At 46.3% G+C, this 15,744-nt stretch overlaps 4 protein-coding genes across 4 annotated transcripts; 1 reads left to right on the forward strand and 3 right to left on the reverse strand.

The window, feature by feature from the left end:
* Positions 1–89: 89 nt before the first annotated feature.
* Positions 90–1,784, reverse strand: N7447_011090 (uncharacterized protein; the record flags this gene model as incomplete). The annotated part of the gene is made up of 1 exon (XM_057235352.1): positions 90–1,784. One exon carries the CDS (start codon positions 1,782–1,784, stop codon positions 90–92), a length of 1,695 nt encoding a protein of 564 aa, XP_057080670.1.
* A 1,130-nt stretch (positions 1,785–2,914) lies between these two features.
* On the reverse strand, positions 2,915–5,098 carry N7447_011091 (fungal specific transcription factor domain-containing protein; the record flags this gene model as incomplete). Its single annotated transcript, XM_057235353.1, has 4 exons — positions 2,915–3,601; positions 3,651–4,157; positions 4,210–4,760; positions 4,816–5,098. The coding sequence occupies 4 exons, from the start codon at positions 5,096–5,098 to the stop codon at positions 2,915–2,917; spliced, it is 2,028 nt and encodes a 675-aa protein (XP_057080671.1).
* Positions 5,099–6,492: 1,394 nt separating this feature from the next.
* On the reverse strand, positions 6,493–8,416 carry N7447_011092 (uncharacterized protein; the record flags this gene model as incomplete). The annotated part of the gene is made up of 5 exons (XM_057235354.1): positions 6,493–7,070; positions 7,148–7,346; positions 7,405–8,058; positions 8,112–8,351; positions 8,381–8,416. The coding sequence occupies 5 exons, from the start codon at positions 8,414–8,416 to the stop codon at positions 6,493–6,495; spliced, it is 1,707 nt and encodes a 568-aa protein (XP_057080672.1).
* A 5,608-nt stretch (positions 8,417–14,024) lies between these two features.
* On the forward strand, positions 14,025–15,247 carry N7447_011093 (uncharacterized protein; the record flags this gene model as incomplete). Its single annotated transcript, XM_057235355.1, has 2 exons — positions 14,025–14,166; positions 14,220–15,247. 2 exons carry the CDS (start codon positions 14,025–14,027, stop codon positions 15,245–15,247), a joined length of 1,170 nt encoding a protein of 389 aa, XP_057080673.1.
* Positions 15,248–15,744: the final 497 nt, after the last annotated feature.

Genomic DNA, 15,744 nt, shown 5'->3' on the forward strand with positions numbered 1-15,744 from the left:
AGTGGAAGGCTAGGTCTGTCGTGGTAGAGATGAGATGCCAAAGGAAAGTGTTTGAGATGGGTAAGGCAGAGCCAATGGAAAGAAAATGCTCAAATGCTCGAAATGGGGAAATATAGCAGAAGAAAGAAATTCGTTAAATCAGCATGTAGCACGTGAAAATTATTCGTAAATCGGGACTCTCCGCGAGGGAACGTATCGGTCATCTTCGGGCACAGTCGCCGGGGTATATCGCTTTGCAGCGGAGTTCCTCGGACTCGCCCATCCGGTTGAGCGGGGGTGGAATCCAGCGCTGCTATATGATCGCTGCCGCTCAGACCCGCTTCCCCCGCTACTGGGTCGACTATTACCCGTACTGCCAGCACTGTAGCTTCCCCTTCTGACATCGTCTGCGGCGTAAGACCCCAAATGCCTCGGTACCGCTCTTGGTGGAGGGGGGTTGATGATCTGTAGAAAGGCGGCTCTGGAGCAGCTGGAGTAGGGGCGGGATCACCAAATATGAATTCGTGGAATTTGACACCCGCTGTGCGTGTTCGGGAACGGTCTTTTGGATTTTCCTTTGGGTAATCTCTGGGATAATCCCGATCTCTTGGATGATCCCTTGGGTGTTCTCTCGGAACCTTTGACGAAGGTTCAGATTTGCTAGAGCGGGAAGGATAGCTGTCTTGCCCCCGGCGCTGGCGGGCAGGGCTCGTGGGCGACAGATCTCGGAATGGTCTGCGGGTGTAAGCATCGTGGGAATGGCGTCTGGCATGACTGCTGGAAGGTGGTGACAGATGACGTCGCTCTTGCCTGTTTGGTTTCGCACGGTCCTTGCGGCGGCGTGCAGACTCATCCGAAGACACATCAGAGACATCTGGAACCTCACCTGTCCCCGGGCTTAGTGGATGGCTGTGTCGGCTAGTTTGTTCTCGTCCACTTGAACGGGGTGGACGCTCTCGCTCTCCCCACGGGGGAGGGGATGAAACCCTGGGGGTTGAGAAGCCCGGTCGATTTGTTCCAGGCCTGCGTGCAGCAAAGGCGGGATATTCTCCGCTGTGGTGTCGGCGGTGATGGCGAGGCTCGCGGGGTCGATCGGGCTCCGCATGGCTGTGACGCTTTGATGCCGCCCGGCGTGGACGGGAGAAGTAATCATCTTCGTCGGGTAGAGGATCCTTGCCACTGAAATGGTAATGATATGTCCCAAAGTCTGGCGGCGAAGCACGCTTTGTGTGTCTTTTCAAATAGTCACGCTCCAATCGCCGACTCACGCCTTCGTGCCATTCCAGCATTTCTGGGTCGGGCTCGGAAGGGAACGCGTCCCGAGGAATCGTCTTTGGAAAAAGCTCGCCATTTGCGTCTGCAATATCCCAGAGGTTGACCGCATTCTGCAAATACACGGAGTGCTCATCTGGGTCCATCAACAGTTGTATTGTCTGCCACCGCACGAAGCCATTTGGAAGTAGCGACGGAATCGATGGGGGTTCGTATGGATTGGCTGAGGGTTGGAGACTGTGGAAACATCCTAGTGACTGGTAGATGAATGATAGGGCTTGTGCCTTGGTCTCAAGGAATAACGGATCGTAGTTTCCGCCGACTTTACGGTAAAAGGCAGCGAGTCTCTCGGGGGTGATATCAGTTGTGCCGTTGGAATCGAAGGAAGACTTTGGAGCTGTCAGTATGGTCTCGTGTAAGACCAGTCTAGAACTTACCATCAACTGCGCGATCCCCAGACATAGCTGTTCTAGCAGTGGGGCTGGGCTCTTATCTGGATTAATCAACGTACCCCAGTGGGTATCCGAAGCCATGAATGCGGTGAGAAGTGCATGCAACTAGATGCATCAAAGCATTCTCATGAGCTTCGACGTTGGGAGAGGAATGGTGAGGCAGAGCGGTCAGGCACACACATTGGGACCCACTGCGGGGAGGAACCAAAGAACTCGAACTATGAAAGATTTGAGATGGAAGTAAAGTACAGAGATGTTGAAAGACACAACATTGAAAATATTAATATATTAACCTACGTTGTCTCATATTTCTATCTTAAAACATATGACAAGATGTCATCCCCGTGACTCACATATGTTTGCATGACTGAAGCCTGATGTGGCGTCTGATGTGGCGCCATGTCCAATCAGCGACCGAAAAGGTCTGAATTAAGGATATTCTTTGACATGACTAGGTGTCTCTTGGGCTTTAGAAGAGCCCGATGACAGTAATAAAATAAGTATTATTTTTGGATTTTGTGCTTCAAATGATCTGTATCAAATCCTTGCCCTTCAAAAGTAAACAGTGTATATTTCGATATTCGTTTTCATTTTAGGGCATTTGTTAGTTCGGGTTAGGCCGGGAGATACTTGACCGGGAAAGGCAGGAGTTAGATCTATAGGGAATATGGCATCATATGGCATCATTGGGTGGACAAGGAAACTGGCAAGGATGAGGTATTTATATATGACCACACCCTGGATGTTAGCAAAAGAAATAAGGAGAGTTAGTTGCTGCAGCCCAGTAAGATACAGTGGGGTTTTAGGTGGGACGAAGGGAGTGCACGCCGAATTTAGAATTAGGACTGACTGCATAGGCACATCTGCAGGTCATGGAATCCCAGAGATAATTTCCGCAGACCATGCTCTAGACCCCGAAGTTATCTTCTTGCATGTCCTACGCAATTGGCTGTCGTTTCATTCAATTTCCAAATTTCTACACTTTATCCCTTCTCGTTATGTAGATCCCCTGCCTGAGTTCTATCGTAATGCTGAATTTCCAATGTAGTTTCCTGTAGAGAGTTTGCACCTTCGGTCTACATAGTATCTATGAAGTATCTGATGTTGGTGATGGCAGTAGAACGGCGACACTTTTCATATCTGTTCCAAAATCCTTTGATGAGGGCGTTTTGGCGTATTTATTTCTGTATTGAACATTGCACCATATCCTTTCATGTGCTCCACAAAGAAAGGTTTGGCCATGAGTATACAGCATCAGTAACAGAGGGGTCGAGCAAGTCGAAATCAAGATCCGGCTGGGCCAGGAACTCTTCCATGCTTTCTCCTAGAAAGGCCATGTCGTTTTCAGGGTTTGTCGGTACGGTAGCTTCAGGAATACCAGAGACAGTGGTGTTTCCAAAAGGTCCCAGCTGGTTAGGGGTGACCGGAGCAAGCGAGTCATTCATAGTTTCTGTAACACGAGATGGATCACTCTGGTAATGACCGCCCTCTGGCGCTCTCGTCTCATCCAAGCACTGCTTCACGCATTCCAAATTATCGTAAAATTCCGTTGCGGCAAGATTTCCGTGATTGCTCATCGCCCGGAGAATTTCGCAAGCTGCCTCGAATAACGCAAAGTCATCGCTATTCTCGGGGTATACTAGACTGGAAATGACCATTATAAGTGCCGAGGAGAACAGATAGTGAGCATAGAAATATCCGAAGATTGGGAGTGATCCGTTAGTCCATTCTTCCACGATCAACGAGTGGGTATGTCTTGCCGCGTGAATACACGCATCGCTAAGTGTTTTCAAAGTCTGGCGGATGTTTGGCTGGGAGCTACCCTCTTGAGTAGTCTCCGGGGATGTAACTTGGATCAGTGTGTGTAGAAGAATCGGCCGACTAGCTAGCATTATACACTACATTTGATCAGCTGACAATCGATTCCTGGCTAAACTCTCAACTTACCTGGTTGAATTGAAGATGAAGCGATACAACATTCTTCGGAACGAGGCCGTCGCGGTTCAGCCGAATCTGCGGAGGAAGAGCACCGGACCACTTTTTGAGAGAGATGAGCAACTTTTGCTCCCGCTGCAAGAAGGACTCTGGGAACTTCTTTCGGCTGTACACATGGTCAATGACTTGACCTGTGATCTTGGCCAACTCAATACTGGCGATGAGGTATTCAGTGTCAGAGGTATGATCGTCGTGGATGTCATCAGGGACCTTTGATGGCATTTCAACGTAAATGTCGGCGTCGGAAATTTGAATTGGCCAGCCGACTTTCGAGCCGTACATTCGGTCGAACACATAAATTGCCCACCATAGTCTGATCCGATGCTGACGCTCAATAGGGTCTGGGCACTTGCTTTCTGGGATATTGTGATTCAGACCCACAGTCAAGCCTAGACGCATAGCGCTGCCGACCAACAGAAATGCCGAATGGCGCCGGTTCAAGAAAAACGAATATAGTGACTGCAATCGTGAGTAAACAAGTCACGGCCGATTACTGTGGTAAGTATCTTACCAAAATTAAAAGGGTTTCAATATGTGCCAGACTTGGTCGTTCCGGCAAGATGGGTATCATCGTGATCGCATTGACATAATAAGCCACGCCGGGGACGTTGCATTCAAAGCTCGGGGTGGATCGCGCCGAATATACTTCTCCCAGAGCGAAAAGAGAAAAGAACTTACATGTTAACACGGGATCGTCGAATTTGCCCTTGCGGTAGATATCTTCGAGCTGGTCAATAGTCGACTTGCGAAGAACCAGATGGTACACCCGCGTCACCTGACTGAACACAATCTGAAGCAAAAGCCGAGCCTTTGGCAGGCTCGGCCATTCGATTGCAGGATTGCGTATTTTCATCAAGGTAGCCTCTGTTGTGTATTGCGTCCGTGGCATGTGTGATGTGGTCTCGCTCTTAGTAAGAATCTTTCGGAGCCTGGTGGCGAATGCCGTGCATGCTGCTTCACAGACGTGGATTGGTGGTAATGAAGGGTCGTATGGTAGGAACCATGCCCGCTCACCCAGCATTGGATTCCGAACATGTGTATCTGCATCTGGTTCAGGTGCATCTAGAAAAGGGCGTAAGTTAAGAGTCACCGGAAAGAAGAGAGAAACTTTAAGCACCTTCATCGTGGGCTTGATGTTCTCTCGGCGTAAGAAAGCTAGGTGACTGGGATAACTGATCACGAAGGCGCTGGTTCTCTGCAGCCAGGCCCTCGAGATAACTAGTTGAATATTTAGCCTTGCAACGGAGCAAGCCAAGCCTGGTGGAGCATACCTCTCGTGCACTTTCACTTGACGATCTCGATTGACATAGTGGCATTCGGTAGGACAACCAGCCTGCCGACATTTCAGACATGGCTGGCCACCAGTGCATTTTATTTTGTGTGTGTGGCATCTCCGGCATCTTGATATGTTAGCGGGTAGACTCGGGAGTGGGTTCTCCGGGGCTTACGCGATGGACTTCTTTTTCTGTTTTCTGACTGCATCGTTGCTCGGGATCTTTGACGACTTCATATCGATTTGAATCCGATGAGGTGTCTAGAAGACGGAGCAGGGAGGAATGAAATTGGAATTTTGCCGATGTGGCAAGCGGCAACATTTCATGTTGCCGAGCCAATCATCGTCTCAAGATTCAACCTACACACCTTCGTTTCACCAGGTCTACATAGAAGAGTGAAAACTATTTAATTCTAAGAAGAAAATAGTAAAATATATTCACGAGCTAATCGATTCAACAATTCACTAGGTATACGCGCATGTCGTGCTCGTCCGTGGTCACACAATATATTGTCGTTGGTCGATCTGAAAGATCAAAATCTTCTAGTGCCAGATACTTAAACACTTTCAGGTCTGTGAATATTGCATCAAGGTGGAAGGGGACGGTTGGGGATATCGTACACCCTAGCTTGTTATCGAACCTCGCCTGGGGGGTGGAGATTAGGGCGATCAGTGGCAAGCATATGTACCGGATAATCCCTGGCACTCGAGACCTTTCCCTTTCCATTTTAGTGCTCACATCTTGCCGCTTTTTGTATTTACACCTATTTTGCTAACTCCATGTAAAATCGCGGTCTTAATCTATAACATCTATAAATTTTACTGAAATATCTGAGTATATGAGAAACCAATATATATATATGATACGACTTAGAATAAATTTTTGATTAAAATATATCATGTTATGTGGTATTTTTATTAACTTATTAAATCATACTATAACAGTTTAAAGATATAGCATTCATAGATTCTTTCTTGAACCCTAGTCCCGAAACACGCTAATCAATTTCCGACTTTGGGCGGTTTCAAGTATTGAATCGTACTGAAAGTCACTATCACGTGTTATAATATTATGTAATTTACTTATAATACCCGTACCAATAATACGAGCATCTCGCAGCCTCTTGAGCTCGTTGACGACTTTGCTTCTACCTGTCCAATGATTTGATAGCGATGCTTAATATAGGATGGATCGAAATCAGTTTCACCACGTCGCTCTCATAGGATCTTTCTCGGAACTGAATAGTGGCGCTTCGTCGGTTGAACCTGAGTCAATATTCTAGCAAGCTTCGATAAGATGCTTTTATAGCATTCGTTTCTTGACTCGAACTTGTTCAGCCTATAGCGATTGACGGCGCGGCCGATTTTTTCGACCGTGTTCCTATGATAGGTGGCCAAGCTCTTATGAACACACCTGTTTCGGTATTGGTAAGCCCTGTACATTATTCCGAGCCTACTCTCTAATATTGCTATCGAAAGAACCATAATTGGAGAAGACAAAGCGGCCTTTGCTCATAGACTTTATCTCACATAGCGGATAGTAATAAGACATAATACGTAAAAACAAGTAGCAAAAATCATGAGAGAGTAATTCCCAATCCAAGAGAAGGATTGGGCCGAAGAAAGAACATAATCATCATGTTGACCAATCGTCATCTCTATAATGAGGGGGAAAAAGGCACTCAGGCCGAAGAATTGGACATTCACCAGATGAAGGAGCTTTCGTCCCCAGGAAGGTGTTCCAGAAAGATCCGATTCAATCATTAATGAGAAAAGTAATAACTCAAAGATGTTTAGTAGAGCCAAGACAATAGGTATCCTGAGATACCACAGTCCCATCGGGATTGTCTCTGAAACGCTATACCTGAGAATGACGCTGGCCAAAGCAATGCACATGGTGGTGATGTAAATCACTGCCGTGCCAAGGGTTTCTATATGATCATTCCAGTCGCTGTCAGGATCATCTGGATCCTTAGGGATACTACCCCCTGAATTTGTCAAAGGTAATATCATCAAGCCGGAAGGTTGATGCTCAAGAGGTAATGATTCGTAAACATGATTACCGCAGCTAATATCTGCCGTACCGCCTGATTCAGTATCTTATTAGTTAGTTTAAGTTCTTTGTAGTCTAACCAATAGATCTGACGTTTCATAACATAGACTGTGAAAGAAGTACCTTTATTGAACAATTCAACGAATGTGACTAAAGGTGCAATTAAAAGAACGATAGCCACGACTTGGCCGAACCCCCAATGACTATTTTCATCATTGGAGTCTCTTAACATCGAAGAGTAAGACATGATGCCCCGAACATCGAGTAAAAGTGTCATTAGACGCATGGTTCCCCACGTAAATCCGACTAATAACCACCCGACCTGAGAACATTTACTGTCAGTCATGAGAGGGGATTAGGTCGACCACTGAGAAACTCACCTCAAGTAACATAGAGGACCATAAGTCTATGAATAAACGGGCTGAAAAGAAGCCTGCCAATAAAGGTCGGTAGAGAAGGGTTCGCTTTAGGCCATGGCGCGAGCTACCTAAGCAACACCATGTGAAAACAACGCGTAATAGACGTCGCGCACAAGTACTAAGCCAGATTCTAGCCTGTCCCATGAAGCTAACAGAAATGACCTTGTACAATTTAGTCACGCGGAAGGTAAACCCAAAAAAGACTAAGAGCATCGAAAGAATCATTGTGATGTATCCGAGGCTCCATATTGGACCTACAACGCCCATATGGCAAATCGCGGCATGAGTGGTAGTGTCAGTATCGTAATAAAAAGCTCCTCCCATTGGGGAAGTGGTATTGGCCCACCAGTAAGTGCTAGTGAACGAAAGAGCTACAATCAGGAGTATAGCAAGACCGGCCATGGCTATAAACCGTAACATGCGCTCAAAAGAGTGATTATAGAGGTAATTCCGCAGTAGTGTCAAGCAAGCAAGGTGGGTTATGCTGGAAAACCAGGCTAAGTCAATCACGGCCATCCAGCGGTAAGATGGCAGTCCTTGACGAAGTTGTACAAATCCACTGATAAGAATTGATAGGCCAGTTATGAGCTGGATGTCACTCATTGCGAGGATACACTAAAAAGCATCCGGTTAGTTTACTTTCGGTCAGTAAAAAAATCATTACTCACCCTAATAAAGCTTCGTTCGAGCTTATTGTAAGAGATTTTCAGGTCTCCCACAAAGCGCTTAGGTATGTTTCTCAGGGTTCGAAGAAAGATCTTGTCCACTGGATTCGGGCGAAACAATGGATTTGGAGGGTCTTCATCTGTGTTTCTGAAGGGATCCAGAGCTGGATCATAAATAACAAAAAAGTACACAAGGATGAGAGACACTGCTATCCCCGCGGTCGCGACATAGTTTGTAACAACCTGAGATCAAGTTTTAATTTTCAGATGACTTGATCGAGCTGGATATGTTCAAAAACATACCCCATAGCCAGTGATGTCAGGGTCGTCCGATATTTCCTTAGGCCATGGCTTCTGGCACTTGTAGGGAGCAGAAGAGTTCATAATGGCTCGGGTAAAAAGTGACAGAAATCGGTCTGTATGAAATGTATGGTATGAACTCAGTATATCAAGCTCTCTGTATTTCTGTATACGCGCTCCTTACAATTTATAACTAACTAACGTATTCGGCAAGCGAGCGGCGCACGCAAGCGAGTGGCGCACCCAACCCAAAACGCGTCCATGAATTAGCACTTAGTCAATTCAACCACCCACCATGCCACCAATTCGCTCCCGATCCTCTAGCAATTCAGCAGAGCAAGAGGGTAGGGTCTTATTAGCTATCCAGGCTTTTAAGGATAAAGAAATCTCTTCAGTTCGTGAAGTGGCGCGCCGTTTTAACGTACCCGAAACTACCCTTCGCCGCCGCCTCAGTGGTACACAAAACCGCGCGAATTCTCGCGCAAATTCGTCTAAATTAACACAAATTGAAGAGGAGTCTCTTCAAAAATGGATTCTCTCTATGGATTCTCGTGGAGCAGCCCCCGGCCCTCTATGGTACGAGAAATGGCGGATCTTCTTCTTCAAAAGCGTGGAACTACCCCGATTCTTTCGGTCGGCGAAAAATGGGTATATAACTTTGTGAAACGGCGTCCTCTCCTCTCCTCTCGATTCTTAAAACGATATACCTATGAGCGCGCGAAATGTGAAGACCCTAGAATCATCAATGAGTGGTTTGATCTAGTTCAAAAGATAATCATTTAATTCGGAATCGACCCCGATGACGTTTATAACTTCGACGAGACCGGTTTCGCGATGGGGTTAATCGCTACAGCGAAGGTGATTTCGAGGAGTGATCTCTCTGGCCGGCGCTCCCTTTTACAGCCTGGAAATCGTGAATGGGTGACTATTATCGAATGTATAAATGCATCGGGGTGGGCGCTCCCTCCGTGTGTGATTTTTAAAGGTAAAATCTTCCTCGAATCTTGGTTTAAGGGCCTTCCGGATAACTGGCGATTTGAAGTTAGTCCGAACGGCTGGACCTCTGATGAAATTGGAGTTCGCTGGCTCGAAAAGCTCTTTATTCCGACGACTTCTTCGCGTACGAAGGGGGGTATCGACTTTTAATACTTGACGGACACGGAAGCCATTTAACCCTAAAATTCGACGAGATTTGTGAGCAAAATAAGGTGATACCGATCTGTATGCCACCTCACTCCTCTCACCTTTTACAGCCTCTCGATATTGGCTGTTTTGCGGTGTTAAAACGATCATATGGTCGGCTGGTCGAGACGAAAATGCGGACCGGAATTAACCATATCGATAAACTTGATTTCCTCGAAGCATACCCCCTCGCACGAACTGAGGCCTTTAAATCGGAGACTATTAAAAATAGCTTCGGAGCAGCTGGTTTAGTGCCTTTTTCACCTGATAGAGTGCTTTCGAAGCTTAATATTCAGCTTCGAACCCCGACCCCCCTCCGAGTAGAGGAAGCGATTGGGACCCAAAAACGCCCTCGAACTACGTGCAATTACAAAAGTAACCTTCGTCAATTAAAGCTTTACTTCGTGCTAGATCGAGGAGCCCCCCGAGCCCGCTAAATTACGCGATAAATCAGGTTTTAAAGGCATGCCAGATCACTATGCAATCCGCCGCACTTCTTGAGAAAGAAGTAAGCGAATTACGCGCCGCTAACGAGAAGCAGAAGCAAAAGCGCACTCGATCCCGAAGGCAGATACCTGCCGAAGAAGGCCTCTCAGTTCAAGAAGCTTCTCAATTGATTACTGAGCTGGTGGAAGTAGTTAAAGCACCTCCCTCCCCTCCACGAAGAAGCCTATCGCCGGCTTTACAACCACGTTCGCGGGCCTCCCCAAAGTGTAGTGGTTGTGGAGAAATAGGGCATAAAATCAATAGATGCCTAGCTAGATAAATCAATTTGGTTGAATTAATTTAATGATGTTTTGGTTGAGATAAATATAGTTGAATCCAATGGTTTGGGTTAAGTGCGCCACTCGCTTGCGTGCGCCGCTCGCTTGCCGAATACGTTAGTTATGGAGCATGATTATCTAATCAAAACAATAACGTGTTCGGTATGCGAGTGGCGCACCCAACCCAAACCATTGAATTCAACTATATTTATCTCAACCAAAATACCATTAAATTAATTCAACTAAATTGATTTATCTAGCTAGGCATCTATTGATTTTATGCCCTATTTCTCCACAACCACTACACTTTAGGGAGGCCCGCGTACGTGGTTATAAAGCCGGCGAAGGGCTTCTTCGTGGAGGGGAGGGAGGTGCTTCCAGTGCTTCCACCGACCCAGTAATTAATTGAGAAGCTTCTTAAACTGAGAGGCCTTGCTCAGCGGGTATCTGCTTCCGGGACCGGGTCCGTTTTTGCTTCTGCTTCTCGTTAGCGGCGCGTAAATCGCTTACTTCTTTCTCAAGAAAAGCAGCGGACTGCATAGTGATTTAACAGGCCTTTAAAACCTGATTTATCGCGTAATTTAGCGGGCTCGGAGGGCTCCTCAATCTAGCACGAAGTAAAGCTTTAATTAACGAAGCTTACTTTTATAATTGCACGTAGTTTAAGGGCGTTTTTAGGTCCTAATCGCTTCCTCTGCTCGGAGGGGGGATCGGGGTTCGAAGCTAAATATTAAGCTTCGAAAGCACTCGATCAGGTGAAAAAGGCACTAAACCAGCTGCTCCGAAGCTATTTTTAATAGTCTCCGATTTAAAAGCCTCAGTTCGTGCGAGGGGGTATGCTTCGAGGAAATCAAGTTTATCGATATAGTTAATTCCGGTCCGCATTTTCGTCTCGACCAGCCGACCATATGATCGTTTTAACACCGTAAAACAGCTAATATCGAGAGGCTATAAAAGGTGAGAGGAGTGAGGTGGTATATAGATCGGTATCACCTTATTTTACTCATAAATCTCGTCGAATTTAGGGGTTAAATGGCTTCCGTGTCCGTTAAGTATTAAAAGTCGATACCCCCCCTTCGTACGCGAAGAAGTCGTCGGAATAAAGAGCTTTTCGAGCTAGCGAACCCTAATTTCATCAGAGGTCCAGCCGTTCGGACTAACTTTAAATCGCCAGTTATCCGGAAGGCCCTTAAACTAAGATTCGAGGAAGATTTTACCTTTAAAAATCACACACGGAGGGAGCGCCCACCCCGATGCATTTATACATTCGATAATAGTCACCCATTCACGATTTCTAGGCTATAAAAGGGAGCGCCGGCCAGAGAGATCACTCCTCGTAATCACCTTCGCTATAGCGATTAACCCTATCGCGAAACCGGTCTCGTCGAAGTTATAAGCGTCATCGGGGTCGATTCCGAATTAAATGATTATCTTTTAAACTAGATTAAACCACTCCGTAATGATTCTAGGGTCTTCACATTTCGCGCGCTCATAGGTATACCGTTTTAAGAATCGAGAGGAGAGGAGAGGACGCCGTTTCATAAAGTTATATACCCATTTTTCGCCGACCGAAAGAATCGGGGTAGTTCCACGCTTTTGAAGAAGATCCGCCATTTCTCGTACCATAGAGGGCCGGGGGGCTGCTCCACGAGAATCCATAGAGAGAATCCATTTTTGAAGAGACTCCCCTTCAATTTATGTTAATTTAGACGAATTTACGCGAGAATTCGCGCGGTTTTATGTACCACTGAGGCGGCGGCGAAGGGTAGTTTCGGGTACGTTAAAACGGCGCGCCACTTCACGAACTGAAGAGATTTCTTTATTCTTAAAAACCTGGGTAGCTAATAAGGCCCTACCCTCTTACTCTGCTGAATTGCTAGAGGATCGGGAGCAAATTGGTGGCATGGTGGGTGGTTGAATTGACTAAGTGCTAATTCATGGACGCGTTTTGGGTTGGGTGCGCCACTCGCTTGCGTGCGCCGCTCGCATACCGAACACGTTAACTATCAATTCCCCTGATCTGAGCCCGTGCTGACATCTACTCGGTGAGCCTGAGCCTGAGCACTCTCATAAAAGCGGTGGCAGCTCAAATAGGAAAGCCCCACCCACCAGGGAATATCCGGTACGTATAATCGCATGTAGGAATACATGCACAGCACTGCCTCCCATTTTGATTGATGTTGGTTCGTGGCTCCCGTGGAGACGAGATTTCCAACGACAACACCGCTTGAAATACCCTTGGGAATTCAATTTGAGAACATCATGACTTACATCCCCGTATTCCCAATCGTGCATGAGACATCCCTAAAGTCTCTAATGCGCGTTGAATATCACTTGCCATAAGTCGACTTTTGTTATGTCCACGTTCTGGTCTATTCTTCGTGCTTTATTCGAGGAGCGAGAGAGAGTCTCAATGGCTCCAGTGCTTGCTCAAACAGGCTACCAATGAAAGCAAATGTTTGGTCCAAGTTAAAGGACGAATATTTATCGGAAGAGCCTCATCAAATAGAACTTGCCAGTACCGAAATATTGTCTGGGTGATTGATCGTCTCGCTAGCTCCGATTTTCTATGTCGCTCTACTCGGCCGTACGGTTTCCGCATGTCTGATGGCTCTCCGGTAGTTACTGGGGCTCTCGTACCTTATAGACCAAAGATTATTGCATATCCGTTGCCAAGTGGCACTGATAGATGAAGAAACACGCTCATCGATCTCGGAAACTCTTTTTAGAAGGTCGGTTAACACATCCAAGTGTTGATGCTCTGGTTTCCCATGTAATCGAGTTTCCATCTTCGAAGGATGCGATGTTTGTAGATTTGGTCGTTTCCTTTGGCTACTTTCCTCTCATGTATAGACAATCTATCTCTATATTTATACCTAGGACTTCAACTTGATTTGGTATATCACTTCTCAAGATCAGTAAACTCAGGCTAGCTATCTGCAGGGCACTTCTTTGAGTTGCCACACACGTCTCCAGCGGTGGTCGCCATCTACAGAAAAGTGCCATTGGTCCCTGTTAATATAACTCGGACTGGGACATTGTATTACTCGCGAAGATGATGAGCTATACTGATTAAAAACTTGAAATAAGGTGTAACGAAATACTCATATTTACCTCAGACACTTCACCAAGACTTGACATTTCACACAAAACACGTTCCGATGACTCTTAATGTCAATCTACCCCAGGAAATAAAACAATATCTCTAGGGGGAGGCTGTGAAAACGGAAAGAGCGAAATTACACCGAGAGATGATGAGTTGTTCCGACACTGGGTGCGATATATGTTGAAATGACAACAGATGCCGCGTATTGGATTATTTAGTAGATCTAGCCATACTAATTTCGGCAAATGCCGCTTAGCCGCATCGAACATTCGAATTCGGTTCTTTTATTCACGGCTCGGCTCGGGAAGACATGAGTTTGCCGATCCCTCTAAACCGCATAGACCAGACTTGCTACTTCCTGTTGCTTTGCCATGGGGCCAACCAATTAAATTCTGGTCAAGCCACAGGGTGGATTTGATGCATCCGGCGTAGGAAGCATTTCACATTCAGTTCGGGAAAATGATATTTGACCCGCGCATCCTCCGAACCAGAATGAAACACAATTAGTACTTAAACAACGCATGTCATTAGAAGTTGAGCTGGCCAAACATACACATGTGCATAATGAAGTTCTCAAATGTAAAATTCGTTGTGAACAGCTCTTCTCACTCGCCAACCTTCAAAACCCACAAAATAATCGATGGCGAGGTCATTTTTACACCTATCCAAGAGACCAGCATTGAAGACATAAGCATCACATTCAAAGGTACGTGAGCGATAGAACTAGCACGACCGCCAGGGTATTGACAAATCGCACAGGCATGACACGAATCGAAGTCGAGAACATGAATACACATCTTCCTCTGCCTTTCAGCCGAATCCACAAACCCTTTCTAAGCATGGAGTTGCCAATTTATGACTATTTATGGGATACAAACACCCTTAAACCTGGCAAGTGTTATCGAATGCCCTTCAAGTTCACCGTGCCCGAGGAACTTCCCATCCATGCCTGTCATCATCAATGCGGCAATCACCAAATCCAACAAGAACATCTGCAGCTACCTCCAAGTCTTAGCTACCGTGCCACGAAATCCCACGAAATCCATGACATGTCACCAGAGATGGTGGAAGTGGTCTACAGCATTAACTTTGTGCTCTGGCAGCGAGATGGCAAGGCAGGAAGGTCGAAGAAAATCCAGGAATCAACACATCCTGTGCAAATCCTCCCAACACGATACGATCATCCTCCAATCCTTGTTCCAAGCAAAAGCAAGTATTACCGACTACGAGAAGAGAAGTCTTTGGTTACAGGGATGCTGCGGCATGCATGTGGCAAACTTGCTGCCTGTTCTGTTCAACCCCCTGCGATTCGGCTGCAAAGTCTCCAACCAACGAAGATAGATGCGTTAACATCTGTGAAGATTGATCTCCGGTTTGACCCTGCTCATTTGGGTCAATTGCCACCAAGTCTTCTTGCCGCTGAATTTCAGTTGCGGGCGATGACGTTCTTTGGGCTGGAGCCATGGCAACATTATCCAGATCTGACTGATGTTTCTACATGGGGTGCACGACGAGAGTTCTGGTCAGATTGTGTGGCATTGGCCGCGAACGATGAAATAAAAATGGACTGGAGGTCTCAAACAGAAGGGAGGCGCACGATTTTCACTGCATCAATTGAGACTTCGGTTTCACTACCTACCCATCGATGCTACCCACCCACTTTCCATTCATGTTTAATCTCGCGGGTGTATTCCCTGAAGGCAAAGATATTCTATCGAGTAGATGGAAAGGCCCGGAGTAGATCATCCATATCGGTTTCTGTTCCAGTGGAGATTTGTGCAATATGACGACATACACTATTGATGATAGAGTCCTACGAATTAGTTAATTGCAATGGTATTCTATTGCCATGAGCCGCAAAGCTAATAGATCAATACTTCCCCATGCGATGTGGCTTCGGAAAACATATAAGCCTTATCGGCTTCTGCCACAACGTTCTTATTCGATCAAGAATCAAAATTAATGCCGTAAAAGCAAATTGGCGGCCACATTCCTAAACACCCATCTACCAATCCCATCAATCAAATGCCAAAGACCAACCATTCCATGACAAAGCTCCCGTTTAGGTGACATTCCGTGATCGACATGCCATCCACGGATTGGTATGGAATAACAACAATAACCAATACCAGCACCCCATTCTCACCCGGTATTATTTCCCGGCCTTGATTCGCTTATCCATGGTCTAGACTCGAGGATTCCTTACACAAATCAACACAAATCAGCAACTGGACAGGCCGCTGATCGTGGGCTTGGTTGGTATTCCAGCCCTCGGTGGAATAAT

This window comes from Penicillium robsamsonii, assembly GCF_028829455.1.
Source record: "Penicillium robsamsonii strain IBT 29466 chromosome Unknown utg000008l_segment0_segment0, whole genome shotgun sequence".
NCBI lineage: Eukaryota > Fungi > Ascomycota > Eurotiomycetes > Eurotiales > Aspergillaceae > Penicillium > Penicillium robsamsonii.